Source organism: Watersipora subatra, chromosome 4 (assembly GCF_963576615.1).
Source record: "Watersipora subatra chromosome 4, tzWatSuba1.1, whole genome shotgun sequence".
Classification (NCBI taxonomy): Eukaryota; Metazoa; Bryozoa; class Gymnolaemata; order Cheilostomatida; family Watersiporidae; genus Watersipora; species Watersipora subatra.
Window position 1 is genome coordinate 30,034,799 of NC_088711.1, and position 16,649 is coordinate 30,051,447.

At 38.1% G+C, this 16,649-nt stretch overlaps 1 protein-coding gene across 1 annotated transcript; it reads right to left on the bottom strand.

The window, feature by feature from the left end:
• Positions 1–404: 404 nt before the first annotated feature.
• On the bottom strand, positions 405–16,615 carry LOC137394651 (uncharacterized protein C8orf74 homolog). The gene is made up of 6 exons (XM_068081407.1): positions 16,474–16,615; positions 15,999–16,073; positions 10,372–10,564; positions 9,749–10,107; positions 1,216–1,357; positions 405–1,100 (listed from the first exon to the last, which is right to left on the bottom strand). The coding sequence occupies exons 2-6, from the start codon at positions 16,038–16,040 to the stop codon at positions 973–975; spliced, it is 864 nt and encodes a 287-aa protein (XP_067937508.1). The 5' UTR covers positions 16,041–16,073; positions 16,474–16,615; the 3' UTR covers positions 405–972.
• Between the last annotated feature and the right edge of the window lie 34 nt (positions 16,616–16,649).

Here is a 16,649-nt window from a genome sequence, read left to right on the forward strand (position 1 = left end):
ACCCCTGGGTGCAGTTAGCAAATCATAGCTGCATTCACTATAAGTGCTATTGGCCAAACATCACGAATTATTGAGATCGGCATACCAGGGTATAAAAGTTAGGAGCAGGTGCACACATATTGTTTATCGGCTCGCCCTCGAGTCTGTTTATCGGTTCGCCCTCGAGTCTGTTTATCGGTTCGCCCTCAAGTCTGTTGCCAGCCCACCCTTGAGTTGGGAGCCTAGTATAGTTTATTTCTTCTTGGAGACCCAACAGAAATGCATTGAGTACCCAACTTGGCATCCGTACCTATAGGTAAAGAACCACTGTTCGAACAATTGAATTCATAATCTGATGAAGTGGTTCATTCACAATTTCACATCTATGAAATGCACTCCAGGCAGTATGTGTCTTATGAAACCGGTTTAAAAGAAAAAAAAAATTAATGTATGTATCGGCGAACTCGAGACAGGATACATTATATGCAGTCACTGTGCCTTGATAAAACACATCCCAAATATTACAGAAAGCCATGTCAATACCTAGCGGAGTATTACATACGTGAACGTTGAACTTCTACTCGTATTGCAGTTGCATTGGTTAATCCTATTCAACATGAATTCATGGAACCGCTAATAATTCCACAGAAATATCATTTTTATAGCAAAAGGTTTCTTCACAGCTTACCATAAGTGTTTAACAGGAGTGAATTGTATTTGATGCACTCTATGCTGATCGTGTGACACAGTGAGTAATGAAAACTACATAAAGTTATGCTAATTGTCAGCTAACCAACATTTGCTGAAGCGTCAATATTTCAGTATATAATATTTATATAAGTAATGCTGAGGTCTGTTTAAGCATTATCTTATGTTCCTGTCTTCTTCACACTTATGAACAACCAAATGGTAACTCTACTTGGCATCGACAGCAGGCATAACTCCTTGGCAATGCTAGCACTGTCAGTCTGCCGATTCTGAGTATCAAGATCATTACTTTACTTTGCCAGACTTTTTTCTGTCTCCTTTAGCTGAACTCTTTTGAGCAGGAGTTTTTGTTGATCCAGCAGTTGGCTTTGGGGTGTTCAGAGTTGGCTTAAGTGGGTATCTTAGTGGAGGGCCTGTTAAATAACACTTCAAGAATTGATTTTAAAATTGGATGTTTGCGCTTAGTCAAAAATGTGCGCACCATTCAACTAAACCTGTGGACAAGTAAGTTTAATGTAACGCCTTTACCTAACTGCTTTGGCCGGGGTAAAACTGTCTCATTTAACTTCATGTTGAGGTCATCATATGTAGCAGTGATGGTTTCAGTTAGACCATCTGCTAGCGGAATTCCAACTTTTTGCATCACTTGTGTGATGATTTTGTCCAAAACCTACAATTACCAATAATTATAGTATTGCAATTTGTCTCCAATAAGGCTTAATGTGGTGTTATCTACTGTTTAATCTATTATATAAACAGCAAAAAATCTGTCTGTATACTTGTGTGTGTGCGTGTTTGTCCACCTTATAAAGTAGTCTTTCCCTTTTCGATTCGGTCGTACGAAGCGAACAGAATCAATATGAGCACCGTACTTTTTAGACTATTAGCAGCTACTTTTTTCTGATAATTGCGAAAAAAGACCATGACCATGCGGTTTATATAAGGGTGCGACTATTCTGTGGTTTTCCATTCACCGCTAGGGCGCATTAACAGGAACCTCTGGCTAGTGCGCCTCTATACATAACCTATTCATCGTTTTCACACAAAAATGACGTAATAATTACAACTCTATTAACTTTTTTAGCTCTATGACACGCAATGCCTTTTTGTTCTCGCCGTATTAAGGCTAATTCGTTTTCCGCAAATCGATATCCACAATATAATCTCTCGATATTAGAAATTGGCGACTAAACTCTATGAAACACGATGCCTTTTTGTGTATTGCGAACCATTATTTCCGGCTTTTCTTAAGGTTCAATTGCTAAATCGCCGTAAAGGTTGATAGTTTCACGCAGACAATTGTATTATCTCAATGATGATGATGAACTCTTTACTGATTAAAAATAATATATAAACAAAAACAGAGAAATGCCCTTTTTTGCAGGCCAAGATGAAAGGTTATTATTTGAGTGTGTATAAATACAATCTACAGTGTAATTCTTCCTGTACAGGTTTTTACAGTGTTATAATAATATAATATTGTAATGATAATATAATAATATATATACAGAATGATACTTGAAAGTAAAGATTGTATGAGTATTAGTATTATCTCGAGTAGGAATGGCCCCTAAAATCTAGATTCTCTCACTTTCGATCAGACAAAGACACTACAATATCTCACTTTTACACATCGTCGTACCAGTATCGTCGTATTCAGAGTTTTAATAGATAGCTGTTGGTAGAACAGTAACTTTTTTGAACACACACTTCTATGCAAGAATTGTTATTATTAATTCAACATATTCCCACGATCAAACACGAGCGAAGCGATTGTTTGGGAAATTTATGATAAATGCATATGTGCACGCAACTCACAAAAATTATTCATCAACGGCCGTCGCAAACCCTTGTACCGAAATCTCATCAACAAATTTAACCATTTTTCAATGGAGTTGTTTAAGTATAATAACGATACAAAACACATATAAACCTACGTATTTAAATATGTTACCAAGTCTGTAATATTTGTAGAAAATTTCCTAAACCATCTGATCGGATTATACATAAATAGACAGATTAATTTGGCCTTAAATCATTCTTAAAACTAGACAAGCCTTATTTTTTTATCAAAATTAAGACAGGCAAACAAAACGCTGAGCGACAGAGAATAGAACCATTAAGTTGTGCGCATTTCACGAAAAAAAACGTGCGCGTTTCACCAGTCTATAGCATTGTCGAAGGTTTCTGTAATTAACATAGAAGCAATGAAAAGTTATCGTTTCTTTTTTGCCGATTTCAAACTGACATTTTGGACACTTGGAGTACTTTGGTATTCCAACTGATGTACAAAGCAGTGAAAGTAAAAGAAATGGCGATAGTATTTTTTCTAACGATTCTCATGAGATTATTACAATATTTAATTATAAGAATAATTGTTCGATTTTATAACATTTAATTATAAGAATAATTAGTAGAGTTTATAAGATTTAATTGTAAGAATAAGCATTCGAATTTACAAGATGAAAGTATATAGTGACCGATGTTGGGCGATATGTTACTGTTATTATTTTTTCTAAATAGTTTTGTTAAATAGATTTTCTAAAAATCTATATAAATATCACAACTTATTGATACTGTTAGCTATGAGGTTTTGAAATGTAAACAAAATTGTGCATTGGTTTTCTATTATTACTGTATTCAAATGTTGATTATTCTAATAATATCAGTGCATTTTACTTCTAATATTGCATTTCTCCTATTGCGGGGAGAAATATGAATATATAATCTTTTCCTTTCATTATTGTTGTTTGTTGTACATGATAACACCCACACCCAGTTCATTACAGCTACCCTTGCAGCTACCATTGCACTGCAGTGCCATTTGACAGCTAATATTGCATTTCTCCACCATCAGAACCCTTTCTTTTTTCCGATATCACTTTGGTCAGAACGAACTGCCTGTTCCCCTGTCAGAATGACAGGGGAATTTCTAGTCAGAATATTTATTTCGTTTTCTCAGTTTGTATTAATTGTATCGTTACCGAATCATCTCTTATTGTAATCGTAGCAAAACAGACTCGATTTAGCTATTACTTGGTAATTATTTCACTATTACATCTAAACCCTTTTAGTCGTTTTGATTTTATAATTTATTTGACCTGCACGAAACATTTTTCTCATGGTATGAAGTTTAAAAGTTGTTTGACCAAGTTTGAAAATCTTTACAGTTGTTTTTAGGTAGAATGACAAATGTTGTTATATGTTAAATACAAATCAAATTTCTGTCTACAGACTTTTTTATTCCCCGAGCAACGCCGGGTTGTACAGCTAAGTGTATTTGCTCACACATATTTCTTTCTAAACCTAAGCAATTAGTAATTCGTAATTAATTGCACATTTTACAACAAACATTTGTGAGATTACTGTAAGAATTATCGTGTAAGATTACAAGTATCAGTTATTCCTCACTCCTATATTCACATACATTTACATACTTTGATAAATATATATACAGTCAAACATGGATAACTCGCCCACGGATAGCTCAAATACATGGTTAACTCGAACGCTTTCTTTGGTTCGTTCCCACGTAATGATAAATTGCTATAGATAGCTCGAACTCAACACTGTTAACTCAAACTGTTTTTTGGCCAACGGCTACCGAAATGGTTGTTATCGCTTTAGAAAATCACTTTATTCCAAGCCATAGAGGAAAACCTCAACTTTTCGTAATTCATAAGCGTATTACCACCATCGGCAAAATATTTTTGTCAACGACTTTTCTAAAGGTTTGGTGAAATTTGATTTATTGTAAACATCCGCTTAGCGATCGCCCTTTGGAAGCAAAGTAAAGTGAGGTAATCTTTGCATAAACTTAAAGAAAAATCGGCAAAATTTATCGTGGGTAAAACGCTAAAAAGAAAAAGATGACTTTTCTTTTGAGCATTTCAACAACGATCAAGTTTTGCCAATGTCAATCTAAAAAACGTCCTGGCAATAACATCACCTCAAACAACAAACCAATCTCATCTGATAGAAAAATCTCTATACTTTTTGATAAAAACGTTTTAAACTTTACATTAGAAGCATTTAATTTGAAACAAGCCATTTGTGCTTTTGATTTATATTATAGTTTGTATATGCACATGTATCTACTAATAAATAAGTAAATACATGGACTTGTGACAGTGCTCTGATAACGTGAATGCTCTGATAATTCGAACATTTTCGCTCCGTCCCGTGAAGTTCGAGTGATCCATGTTTGACTGTATATACTAGCTGCATTACCCGCCTACAGGAACAGATTCATGCACAGCATACGGTTTATTGAGAGTTGTCTTTCATACTGTATAAAACCTCCAAATATGCAGTCTACTGAAATTGTTGCCCTGAGTATGCATACACATATACATGTCAATAATGTTGGGGAGAACAATGGAAATCTGCAATGTGTTTTACAGCTAGATGCGTGTAAAATCTAGTAAATATTCTAGATTCATGCAACCGTTCATACCCGTTTATATTTGCAGCTGATGATCGCGCACTTCTGCCGCCGAGCCTCCGCCTTGGCTGACCAGTCTGTACCCGCCTCGCAGTTGACAATCGCGCTCTTGCACTCGCCTCGCAATCAATCGCTTCACAATCAATCGCCTCGCAATCAATCGCCTCGCAATCAATCGCCTCGCAATCAATCGCCTTGCACTCGCCTCGCAATCAATTGCCTCGCACTCGCCTTGCAATCAATCGCCTCGCACTCGCAACCAATCGCCTCGCAACCAATCGCCTCGCGCTCGCAATCAATCACCTCGCAATCAATCGCCTAGCATTCAATCGCTTCGCAATCAATCGCCTCGCACTCAGTCGCCTCGCACTCGCTAACTCATTCATCCGAAAAGCCGCGCCTGGATACTCTCGCTGCACTCGGGGCAAAAAATGTCTCCCGCGCATCCCCGAGTGACGCCACGGCCCCAAACCGCTAGCTGCATTACCCGTCCACGGGAACAGATTCATGTACAGCAAGAGGTTTATTGAGAGTTGTCTTTCACACAGTAAAAACACTCCAAATTTGCAGTTTACTGAATCTTTTTGCCCTGATCACACTATGCATACACATATGCAGTCATATATGTCAATAATGTTAGGGAGAACAATGGAAATCTGCAATACGTTTTACAGCTAGTCTACAATGCATCAGTCTGAAACCACTCAAATCGTGGTTGCCCTATTTGTGTACAGAGAATCAATAATGAAATTGACATTGCTAGGCAAACTGAAGTTCTTCAAACTGGCAGTATTGAAAAGTTTTGCATCTTTTAATAAATTATACAGCATATTTTGCTATCGCCAGCATTTATTGAATGGAGACTTCTACATGCTTAAAACACTAATCACGGCTCACCAGTTTTTCGTCTATAGCCTGTGTTTTGACATGGTATATACAAACAGTAATGAGGTTGTGTCGATAAAACTTATATGTATAACAGCACAGACAGTATGATGTCAAGGCCGATACAGCATTAGCGCTTTACAATATACAATAATAAAACATAACGCCAAAATGATAGCCTTTTTATGAGATACAATAAGGAAAATGAATGCATGAAAATGTATATAAACTGAAAAGTATGTTAGAAAATGCTGCATGTGGTATAGCAGAACATGAAGAACATAGCATGATATAACAATAACACAATGTTAGTTCAACGCAACACTTGCGGATAGACAACATTTTTTGTTTTTCTGTCGGGTGTATGAACAAACAGTTTCTGGCTTGTGCCTACTTTTGAGCAGGCGACGTACAGCTGGTCATGGCTAAAGCAAAGTGACAGTAAGTCGATACCAGCTGCTCTCTTTCTTTTCACCATCGCCTATCGCAACCCTCGGAGTACTCGTGCAAGTTCTGTAGTAGTAAGTTACAGTAGGCCTACTCGTAGCTATGAAAAAAAAATAGTAACTCAGCTGCTGAAGAAAATCAACTTATCCAACTATCACCAACAGTGGCAAATCCAATGTTATTCAGTAGTTGAGGTGTGGCAATTCATAGGCAATACACTACAACAATGAATGAGAAGTACTTACATTTTTGAAGTAGAAATTTAGTAGGTAAAACGCAGTAGCAGTACCCTTGCAAGTTCTGTAGTAGCTGTAGTTCTGTGTACTCGTAGCTGGAAAAAAGTAAAAGTAACTCGGCTGCGGAAAGAAATGAACATGTTTACTATCACTTTGCCACTGGATTTGCCACTGTTTAGTGGCAAATCCAACGTTTTTAACCCTTTCACTGAAGTAGACCCATGCGTTTTCTATGGTCGACCAGGTCGACACATTTTTGCGACTTTACCAGCAATTGCTAGTAACTGAATTTTAGTATTCATTGATAATATAACTAACGGTCTTTAGGACTTTTATGGTAGTGACAGTGTCGTCTTAAAATTTCTGTATAAAATTAGCCTAAAGTTTAATTTTAAATCTTTGTTTTAGAATTTCCAACTTAAAAACGAAGATTTTTTGTGCAAGTTCATTAAATGCGTCCGAGTGAGAAAGCAAATAACTGCTTATGTTGATGACATTATAGCCGATTCAGATTTTTGTGATTACACAGATAATTAAAATAGCAATAGCAGCACTGACTCTGATGGTAGTGAAAGTAATGGTTTTGTAAGAATAAGGAACATTGTAGAGGATCATTTTAGCTTCATAACTTCACATCGCTTTATCAATGCACAAACTATAGATACAATGAATTTTTTGCATAGCAGTGCTTGTTAACATGTTGGCAAAATGAAATACATAACTAAAACAAACGCTTTAGATGGAGTTTGAAATCGAAAAAATATTGTATACATATGAAGCAATATCGGCAAAATGGCTGGCAGTAGGCCGATAGCTAAATTTGTACATGGACGCAAGTGAAAGGGTTATGTATTGGAAGTGTGGTAATTCATAGACAATACAACATTGAATAAGAAGTACTTACCTTTTTGATGTGGAAATTTAGTAGGTAAGAACCGCGTTTTTTCCAACGATCACAACAAACTTTTACGTGACCTTCTCGGTACACCTTGGCAGTATATATTAATTGCATGTAAATTACTGCTCATTAACTTATTTTATTTAATGAGTAGTACATCCGTATTGCTATATAGACACCTTTGTATAGGCCGCAGAATTCAGAACGGTGCTTTTTAACACGGCAACAACTTTGCTGTTCAAAACGGAACAGTGCTGTTGGGTACTGTAAAGAGGCGCACTAACCAGAGATCATGTGATTTTTGTGGAACAACGATGAATAGGTTATGTATAGAGGCGAACTAACCGGAGATTCTCATTAATGTGCCCTAACGGTGAAATAAAAAATCACAGAACACCCGCACTCTTATATAAGCCGAATGGCCCACAAACCGTCAGAAAAAATAGCAGGTAATAGTCCGAAAAGTACGGAACTCTATAAGGCGGACAGACAACGATTGCCATTTATATAGTAGATATTGATTCAGTTTACGCACTAACCGGAGATTCCCGTTAATGCGCTCTAGCGGTGAAAGAACAAACCACAGAACAACCACACCCTTATATAAGCTGCATGGCTCAAACCATTAGAAAAAAGTAGCGGCTAATAGTCCAAAAAGTACGGTACTCTATAAGGCGGACACACAATTACACACACGCAGACAGACATATGACGATTGCCGTTTATATAGTAGATAGATAAATTTACATTCTCTTACTACATTTATAAATTCACAAGTTTTGAAGTTCATAATATAAGTTTTTAAAGTTTGTTTCATCGTCCTTATTATTTCAACTCGCATTCTTTTAAACATAATTTGAGTATTGTGTTTCAAGTTTAAACATTATTCATTTTCCTATCATTGTTATTATTACTTGATTAGTTTGCAATCTTTATTATTAATATGAATTTTTTATTCAACCATTTTTGGCAGACCTTGTTCTAATAAAATTTCAACTACAAAATACTACCATATTCTGTCAGATTTTTTAGTATCGTCGTATTCAAAGTTTTGATGGATAGCTTCTGGTGGAACAGTAACCTTTTTATACCCACACGCTTTTATGCAAGAATTGCTATTATTAATTCAATATATTCAGGAATTTTATTTTCTCACTTTGTATTAATTGTATCATTACCGAATCATATTTTATTGTAATCGTAGCAAAACAGACTTAGTTTAGCTATTACTTGCTAATTATTTCACATTTATATCTAAACCTTTTTATAGTTGTTTTATTTTTTTTAATTTATTTGACTAGCACAAAACCTTTTCCTCATGATATCAAGTTTGAAAGTTAGTTGTTTGAAAAAATTGGAAAAAGTTTACAACTGTGTTTATTTTCTCTCAAATTATTTCAACTACACAAAACACTTCTCTCTTGATATGTAGTTTGAAAGTTAAATGGCAAATGTTGTTATAATTATGTTAAATACAAATAAATTTTCTGTGCAAAGACTTCTTTAATATTCGGAAAACAAGTACAAGTGGGTACAAGTACAAGTTATGGTGTAAAATAACAAGTACAAGCTTAGCATTTACAGCTTATGGTGTAAATAGTTGAGAAAAAAACCGACGTTGTTTTCTCGCTTTGGAACGGATTAAAATTTGCATGAATTTATTTTAGTGGGAAAAATTGTTTCGGATCTCGAACAACTCGGTTTTCGAACAACCTTCTGAAATAGATTATGTTCGAGAACCGAGTTTCCACTGTACATTATTAAAAGATATAGGTCGCTGAAAGTTTTGAACTTTTAAATTTACATTGGTTTGAAAACCTTTATAGTTGTTATATTTATTTTTAAATCAGTTGTCCTGCACAAAAATTCTCCTCATGATATGAAGTCTGAAAGTTATAGTTGTTTGAAACAGTTTGAAAACCTTTACAGTTGTTTTATTTCTTTCTTAATTTATTTCAACTACACAAAACACTTCTCTCATGATGCGTAGTCTAAAAGTTATAATAGTCAAATGTTGTTATATGTTAAATACAAAACAATTTTCTGTCCAAAGACCTTTTAATTACTCGGAACGCCAGGTAGCACAGCTAGTTAATAAATTAATTGCTAACATGGTCTATGGTCATCAAAACTTAGTATATAATTTCTCACCGCAGTTTGTGGACAGCTTCTGACGTCATCCTCAATATTCACCCTGACAGTTTCAATTGGCCTAATTTCTCTTAGGTCGCTTTTATCCGCTTGTATTTCTTTTAATTTTTGGTCATACTCATATAATGCGGGTGGTTTGCTAAATCGTAACTGTTGAGGTGGCACTGGTGCTTCAACAACTGTGCTGTCATTGTAGTTTGTCACTTGACGGGGAGTTTGAAATACTAACTGGTACAGTTTGTAATGTTGCATGAATGTAGAAAAGAAATAGTCGGTGAATATAATAAGATTTCGATTGTCTATCCTTGCTTTTGTAACAATGTCTTGGTAGATACTCGCGGCATCTGTAATACCTTTACCTAAAAGGTAGGCTATATTACAAATTACAGAACTCGAAAAAATTATGTGCCCAGCAGTAGTGGTTACATTAACTGGTATGAACCGGTCAGTACTCTGATACGCTACAAAATAAAAAATGTCAGAACATATAAAGCAAATGTTAAACAACCCAAGTAAGTTTGAGACAGCAGCACTGATGAGGTGTCAAGCTGAAAATAGAAAAAAAACTTGAGCAGTTTAATAGGTCAGCTAACAGTTGTCACTTTTCAACACTCAAATCTTACCAACAAGCTCCTGAAGGAGCTTTTCTGTTACATTGACAGTTTGACAAACGTCTCTCCAGGTAAAGCCTTTCACAACAGCAAGGGTAAATGCATCATAAAGCAGATCAGCATGTATGTTGGATCGTAATGACTCATCATATTCAAAGTCAAGGTCCAATTGAATAAACTCCAAGAGCTTTCTTCTACCGACTTTCTAAAAATATACATCCCAACAACAAAACAATATGGGCATCGATGTGAAAACGAGCGACCGTTTGGTGCGAAAAGGCTAATGTAAAAATGAGTATTTTATTTCACCTACTTCCATACAGTTACTATAGGCTTAATTGTTCGAATTTAGCTTTTGGTGGACAAAAAAAGCTTTCCTTGACCCATCCTTATACGCTTCCGACTACGTAAGCTCAGTTTTTGTTCGTCAACTGAAGTTGGAGCACGCACTGTTTCACAGAATTCTCTCTCTTCAGTTTCCAGCTCTGAAAATGGCAGGTACGTATCATGTTTGTCCCTCCTCGAGAGGGACAGCATACCCCATGCCTTCCTGTCAAGGGGTAGTCGAAGGACGAGTTATTTTATACTCCGAAATCGACATTCTCTTACCTTGACTTGACTCGGTTGATTTGCACCCGACCTAACCTTCGCCCTGTCCTTTTGGAAGGGGATACCCAGGTCGGAATCTCCTTGTCTCACCCTCTTTAGCTCGGAGCACATGCGTAAGCCTCTTTATGAGCTATCGGTGGGATATCTGTTATATCAGAAATACCTAACCAAAAGGTCTTTGTTTATAATGGGTTGTCAGGGCTCTCCTTGATCAAGTTTCCGTACCGCTGTGTCTTGAAACTTGAGAAGGGGGTCGTTACTTTGTTGTTAACTAATATGTCAGGTCCTTCTCTTCTCTTTGACAGACAATCAAGAAGCAGAAGACCACCCTCAACCAGTGACCGTTGATGATGAAAACGAGACAGGGGAAGATGGCAAAGACATGTCCTTGAGGGAGCTGAAAAAGAAGATCTTTGAAGTACTCCCGGATTCCATACTACCCCCTACAGATCACAAAGTAAAGAGGTATGGTAGCTTCTATGTATATCTAGTTGATATTGGTTATATTCCATGTTGATGTCATGATAGATATAGTGGTTACATTGTCTTATAGATGTACATGATATATATCTAGTGAATAGATATTTATGAGTACATAATGACATTTTCTGTTCTCGTAGAGCCAAGACTATCGCCGAACAGATGCTATCTCAAGACAGACCACAAGATGATGACGATACAGACTATAGTCTGCCCTTGTCTCAGGTCATGACTTCAGCCATAGAAGAGGTCAAACACCAGAAACAAGCATTCACATCAAAATATCCCAGAATAAGAGGGTTCCATGTATCAAACTACCAAGTACAGGGGGACACTCTCAAATCGTCTTACAGCCGCACTGACGAGGACGCTGCACTTCTGGGTAAGGCATCTAACAAAGCCCTCATTCCATGCAAATATATCGAGGAGATGGAGACCCTTACAAGGCAGTTGATGCTTGTTGCTAGCCATTCAGATTGGGTCCTTGGCAGCTCTGTTGCGCTTTTGCAACAGGGTGATACAGATGCAGTCATCAGATCGATTGAGAGCTTATGTCTTGCACAATCCCATACTGCTGCTTTGCTTGCACGCTTACTTGTTAATTTGGTGCATGTCAGGCGAGATCAGTTGGTCTCTACCTCTGCTCTTTCCTCTGCCACCAAGTCTTCTTTGCTAAAGCTTGCCATGCCGCTTAATTCACCACTATTTGAAGGAAAGTTGGCTGATTTGACCTCACAGGATGCATCGACAGCATCCAACAGAGCGTTGATATCAACAGTCAAGCAGCAGAAATGGTCACTACAACCAGCTCAACCAAAATCAGAGAAAGAAGGTGACACTGGTAAAAAGTATAGTTTTTAAAGTAACGGAAAGGCCCCACAGAAAGGCAAATCTTTCAAGATACCCAAGAAGACCGTCGAAAAAAAAAGAGTAGGCGGCTGTCTTACCAGTTACTGCCAGGTATGGAACAATCTGCCCAGTGCCTCTACTTGGCTAAAGAGCAGTTAAAACATGGTTTACGTTTAAACACAAAAGCCCCTTTAAATTATCCAGTACCACAAACACTCTCAGAGGACTTGATATCGGAGCTAATGGTTTTAGAGTCCAAAGGTGCCATAGAACCTGTCACAGGAGACCACAAGGGTTTCTACAGCCGAATATTCTCAGTACCAAAGACAAACGGGCAGTTGGGAATAATTATAAACTTATCCAGACTGAACAAGTGGCTCACTGCATCCAAATTCACGATGGACAACATACAAACAGTACTAGCTGCTCTGGACAAATCGATGTGGATATTAAAGCTGGACCGATGCCTTTTTCCATATACCCATTCACACAGACAGCAGGAATTTTCTACGGTTTATGATGAACGAACAACCAATGCAGTTCAAGGTTCTACCGTTCGGGTTATCCATAAGCCCTCACACCTTCATGAAGGTCATCTCCACAGTAGCGGCTCACCTACGACAACGGGGTGTGACGCTGATAACATACCTAGACGACTGGCTGATCTACAGCAAGTCAAGGGAGGTCTTACAGTCCCAGGTTTTGACCGCTACCAACCTGCTACAGGACCTGGGATTCCATATCAATTACGAGAAAAGCATGCTAAATCCCACACAAGTATGCACATTCCTAGGCTTCAATCTAGACACCAGGAGAAGATTAGCTCACCCATCTCAGGAGAATATCTTAAGACCGTCTACCATGTGTCGAACAATAGCAAAGAAGGGGGAGATAACTGCTCAAAGTTTCTTAGCTATGCTTGATCTGATGAACTTCTGTGCTATGACATCGTGGAGAGCAAGGCTTCGAATGAGGCCACTACAGTTCCACCTACTGAGTCACTGGAGAATGTCCAAAGGCCACCTACAAGATTCTGTGCCTATAACCAACTACATGAAAGAGCGCCTAGCCTGGTGGACCACAGAAAACCTTCAGATAGGCACTCAAATGAATCCACCTCAAGCAGATTGCGTGCTTCAACCAGACGTTTCTGCCTCAGGATGGGGAGATATAGTCGGCGAGGAAACAGCTCAAGGAAGGTGGGGAGTCGAGGAAAGAAAACTCCACATAAACGTTCTTGAACTCCTGGCACTCTACAAGTGCCTTCAAACTTTTCCGAAGAGTTTGCTCGGAAAAGTGGTCTTGTGCCAAATAGACAACACAACAGTCGTAGCCTATGTAAAGAAACAAAGAGGGACCAGATCGCCACAGCTATGTACCTTAATCTGGGAAATCCTGCACTGGTGCGACGAGAGGAAGATCACACTGAAGGCATGCCATCTGCCCGGCAAACGGAATGTTATCGCAGACATGTTGAGTCGGGTGACATCACCAACAGAGTGGTCTCTACACCCTCAGGTGGTCAAGATGATTTTCAAACAATGGGGCACTCCAATGGACCTGTTTGCAACCAAGTTGAACAACAAGCTACCGATATACTTCAGCCCTATGAAGGACCTTCAGGCAGCAGGAGAGGATGGACTGAGTCAACCATGGGACAGACTGTGGGGTTACGCATATCCTCCCAAAAACTTGCTTCCCCTGGCACTGAAGAAAATTCTCCATTCCCAAGATTGTCAGATTATAATTATAGCTCCAAACTGGCCCAGACGAAGTTGGTTCACAGGACTGTTAAGCCTACTGGCATCTAGACCGCTGGAACTTCCTACAATGGCGAAGCTCCTGAAACAGAACGGAGTATACCATCAGGGGACAGACAGACTGCAACTTCACGCCTGGATGCTGTCCAGCAAACAAGATGCAAGGAAGGCATTTCTCGAAAAGCAGCCTTTTATGCCACAAGATGCGTCAGGGAGTTTTCATCAGCCGTCTATGATGGAAAATGGAAAGTGCACTCTGATTGGTGTATTAGAGAGGAGAGAAATGCGCTCGAGCCCACTATCTATGATGTAACTGACTTCCTTATTTATCTGCTAGAGGAGAGAAAGCTGTCAGTGAGTACAATTAAAGGCTACAAGGCTGCACTAGTCAATACTCTAGGTAGATCTTTCCCGACAGGGACCGAGGACATAATCAGGGAGAAGCTGAAAGGCTTTGCAGCTTGCTCTCATAAAACCATCAGAAGACAACTACCAAAGTGGGATCTCACGGTCATCCTCCACCACCTCTCTAAGTCAAGCACAGATTTGAGGTAATTCTAGTTGCCTTACTCACTAATCCTGCTTGCTTGCTGCTTTCTATCAGCATGTTACAAAGCTTGTTGTACACACTATGCACTAATACTGCTTGCTTGTTGCTTTCTATCAGCTTGTTACAGCTCTTGTATTAACTTGGTGCTGACACAACAAGTTATAACTTGTATTATTTTTCAGGTTGCTATCCCTGAAATGTGTGTTTCTTCTAGCCCTGAGCACTGGGAGGAGGAGATCAGAGATCCATGCCCTCACTAGAGAGTCCATCAATATCTCTGAAGATACCATCCAACTCAGAGTTAATCGCGGCTTTATGGCCAAGACACAGAAGGCAAGCGATCCGGAACTGAAAATCCTCATTAAAGCTAACCCAAGAAATCCAAACCTGTGTCCTTATCTGATATTACTAGAATATCTGACAGTTACTAATGATTTATGTGACAATAATGGTAATCTGTTTCTGTCTTACATCAGACCTCATAAACCCATCACTCAAGATTCTGTTTTAAAATGGATTTGTTGTGCTATTAGAGACTCTTATAAAGTTTTAAATATGTCTTCTCTACCAGAAACCAATGCCCATGAGGTTAGGGCTATAGCGGCCTCTATGTTCATTTCAGATGATAATAATGTTGATGAAATTTTAGCCACTGGCCTATGGTCAAGCAAGTGGTCCTTTCTGAGACACTATAAAAGAGATATACCGTGGGACCTGTCCCAATTTAAGTCACTGGTGGTCGTTAATAAAGTGTTGAAGCTCTAATCTACACCCTTATCACTTTATACCCAAGACCCCTACCATGATGATTGGGTCCTTTGGTGCATACTATCAGACACTCCACGAGTAGATAAATTCCTTGGGCGAGGAGATTTCCCCTCCTATCACACCTTATGAAGAGAGGGGTTCGGGGTGATATCCTTTATTATCCCCTCCATTGACCCTTACATTTTAATCCGCTTAGTGAATTCCGTACAAGACAACTCCTGCCCAGCCACCTGTGTCTATGGGATTCTATTAAGCATATAGTAACTGTATGTGAAATAAAATTCAAGATTTTTTTATAGTAAAATCCAATTTTATGATCATACCTACCATACAGTTACTATAGACCCACCCTTCCTCCCCACGGGAGTTGCCTTCTCTCTGCGTGCAAGTTGACTCGGAAGCGGATAAGGATGGGTCAAGGAAAGCTTTTTTTGTCCGCCAAAAGCTAAATTCGAACAATTAAGCATATAGTAACTGTATGGTATGATCATAAAATTGGATTTTACTATAAAAAATCTTGAATTTTATATTTTAATCTCATGACAGACAAAATTTTAAGATACAAATACTAAAAACCTAATCAGTTTACATCATTTCCAGTAAAGCAAGAGCGCTATATTTACCTGAGGCGTAGAAGCAAGACATATAGCTTGTGATTCGTTCATATTTTCTTTGCAATTCTAGTTGCTTTTAGGTCTCTAAAAATATGCAGATTATACATACACAGAAAGTCCGAAACATTTTACATGTACGATCAACCATGTATGACAATACATGGTTGATCGTACATGTAAAATTTCTGTTGTCTGACCATAAATGTATATGAACAGACAAAATACCTGCTATAATGAAGTTACTTTTGAATATTACATCGACTAAACAATTTATAGCAGTTGCAAGCTTGCTAGAATCAATGAATATACAACTATATATATGGTTTATATCATTGCTAGAAAATTCTTTTCCACCTCAACCTTCACAAAATATGGTTCCATTCCAGTAAGATTCTTGATGCACGTTTATTAGCTAGTTTTAAACGTGTACATTCAGGTACTGTCGTCTAACGCTTACATATAGTTATTTGAACAATTGACTCACCAAAATTTTTTTTATTCACATGCGTACAGCAGTGCTTTTATTTAAAAAGCACACTTAACGGTTGGCAAACCGCCTTGCGCGATTATAAACAATTCCTCGACATGGTAAGCATTGCAATGGTTCGGCTTTGGGCTACACCGTTGCTCAAGTGATGTGACTAGCTAACAAAAGTTCTA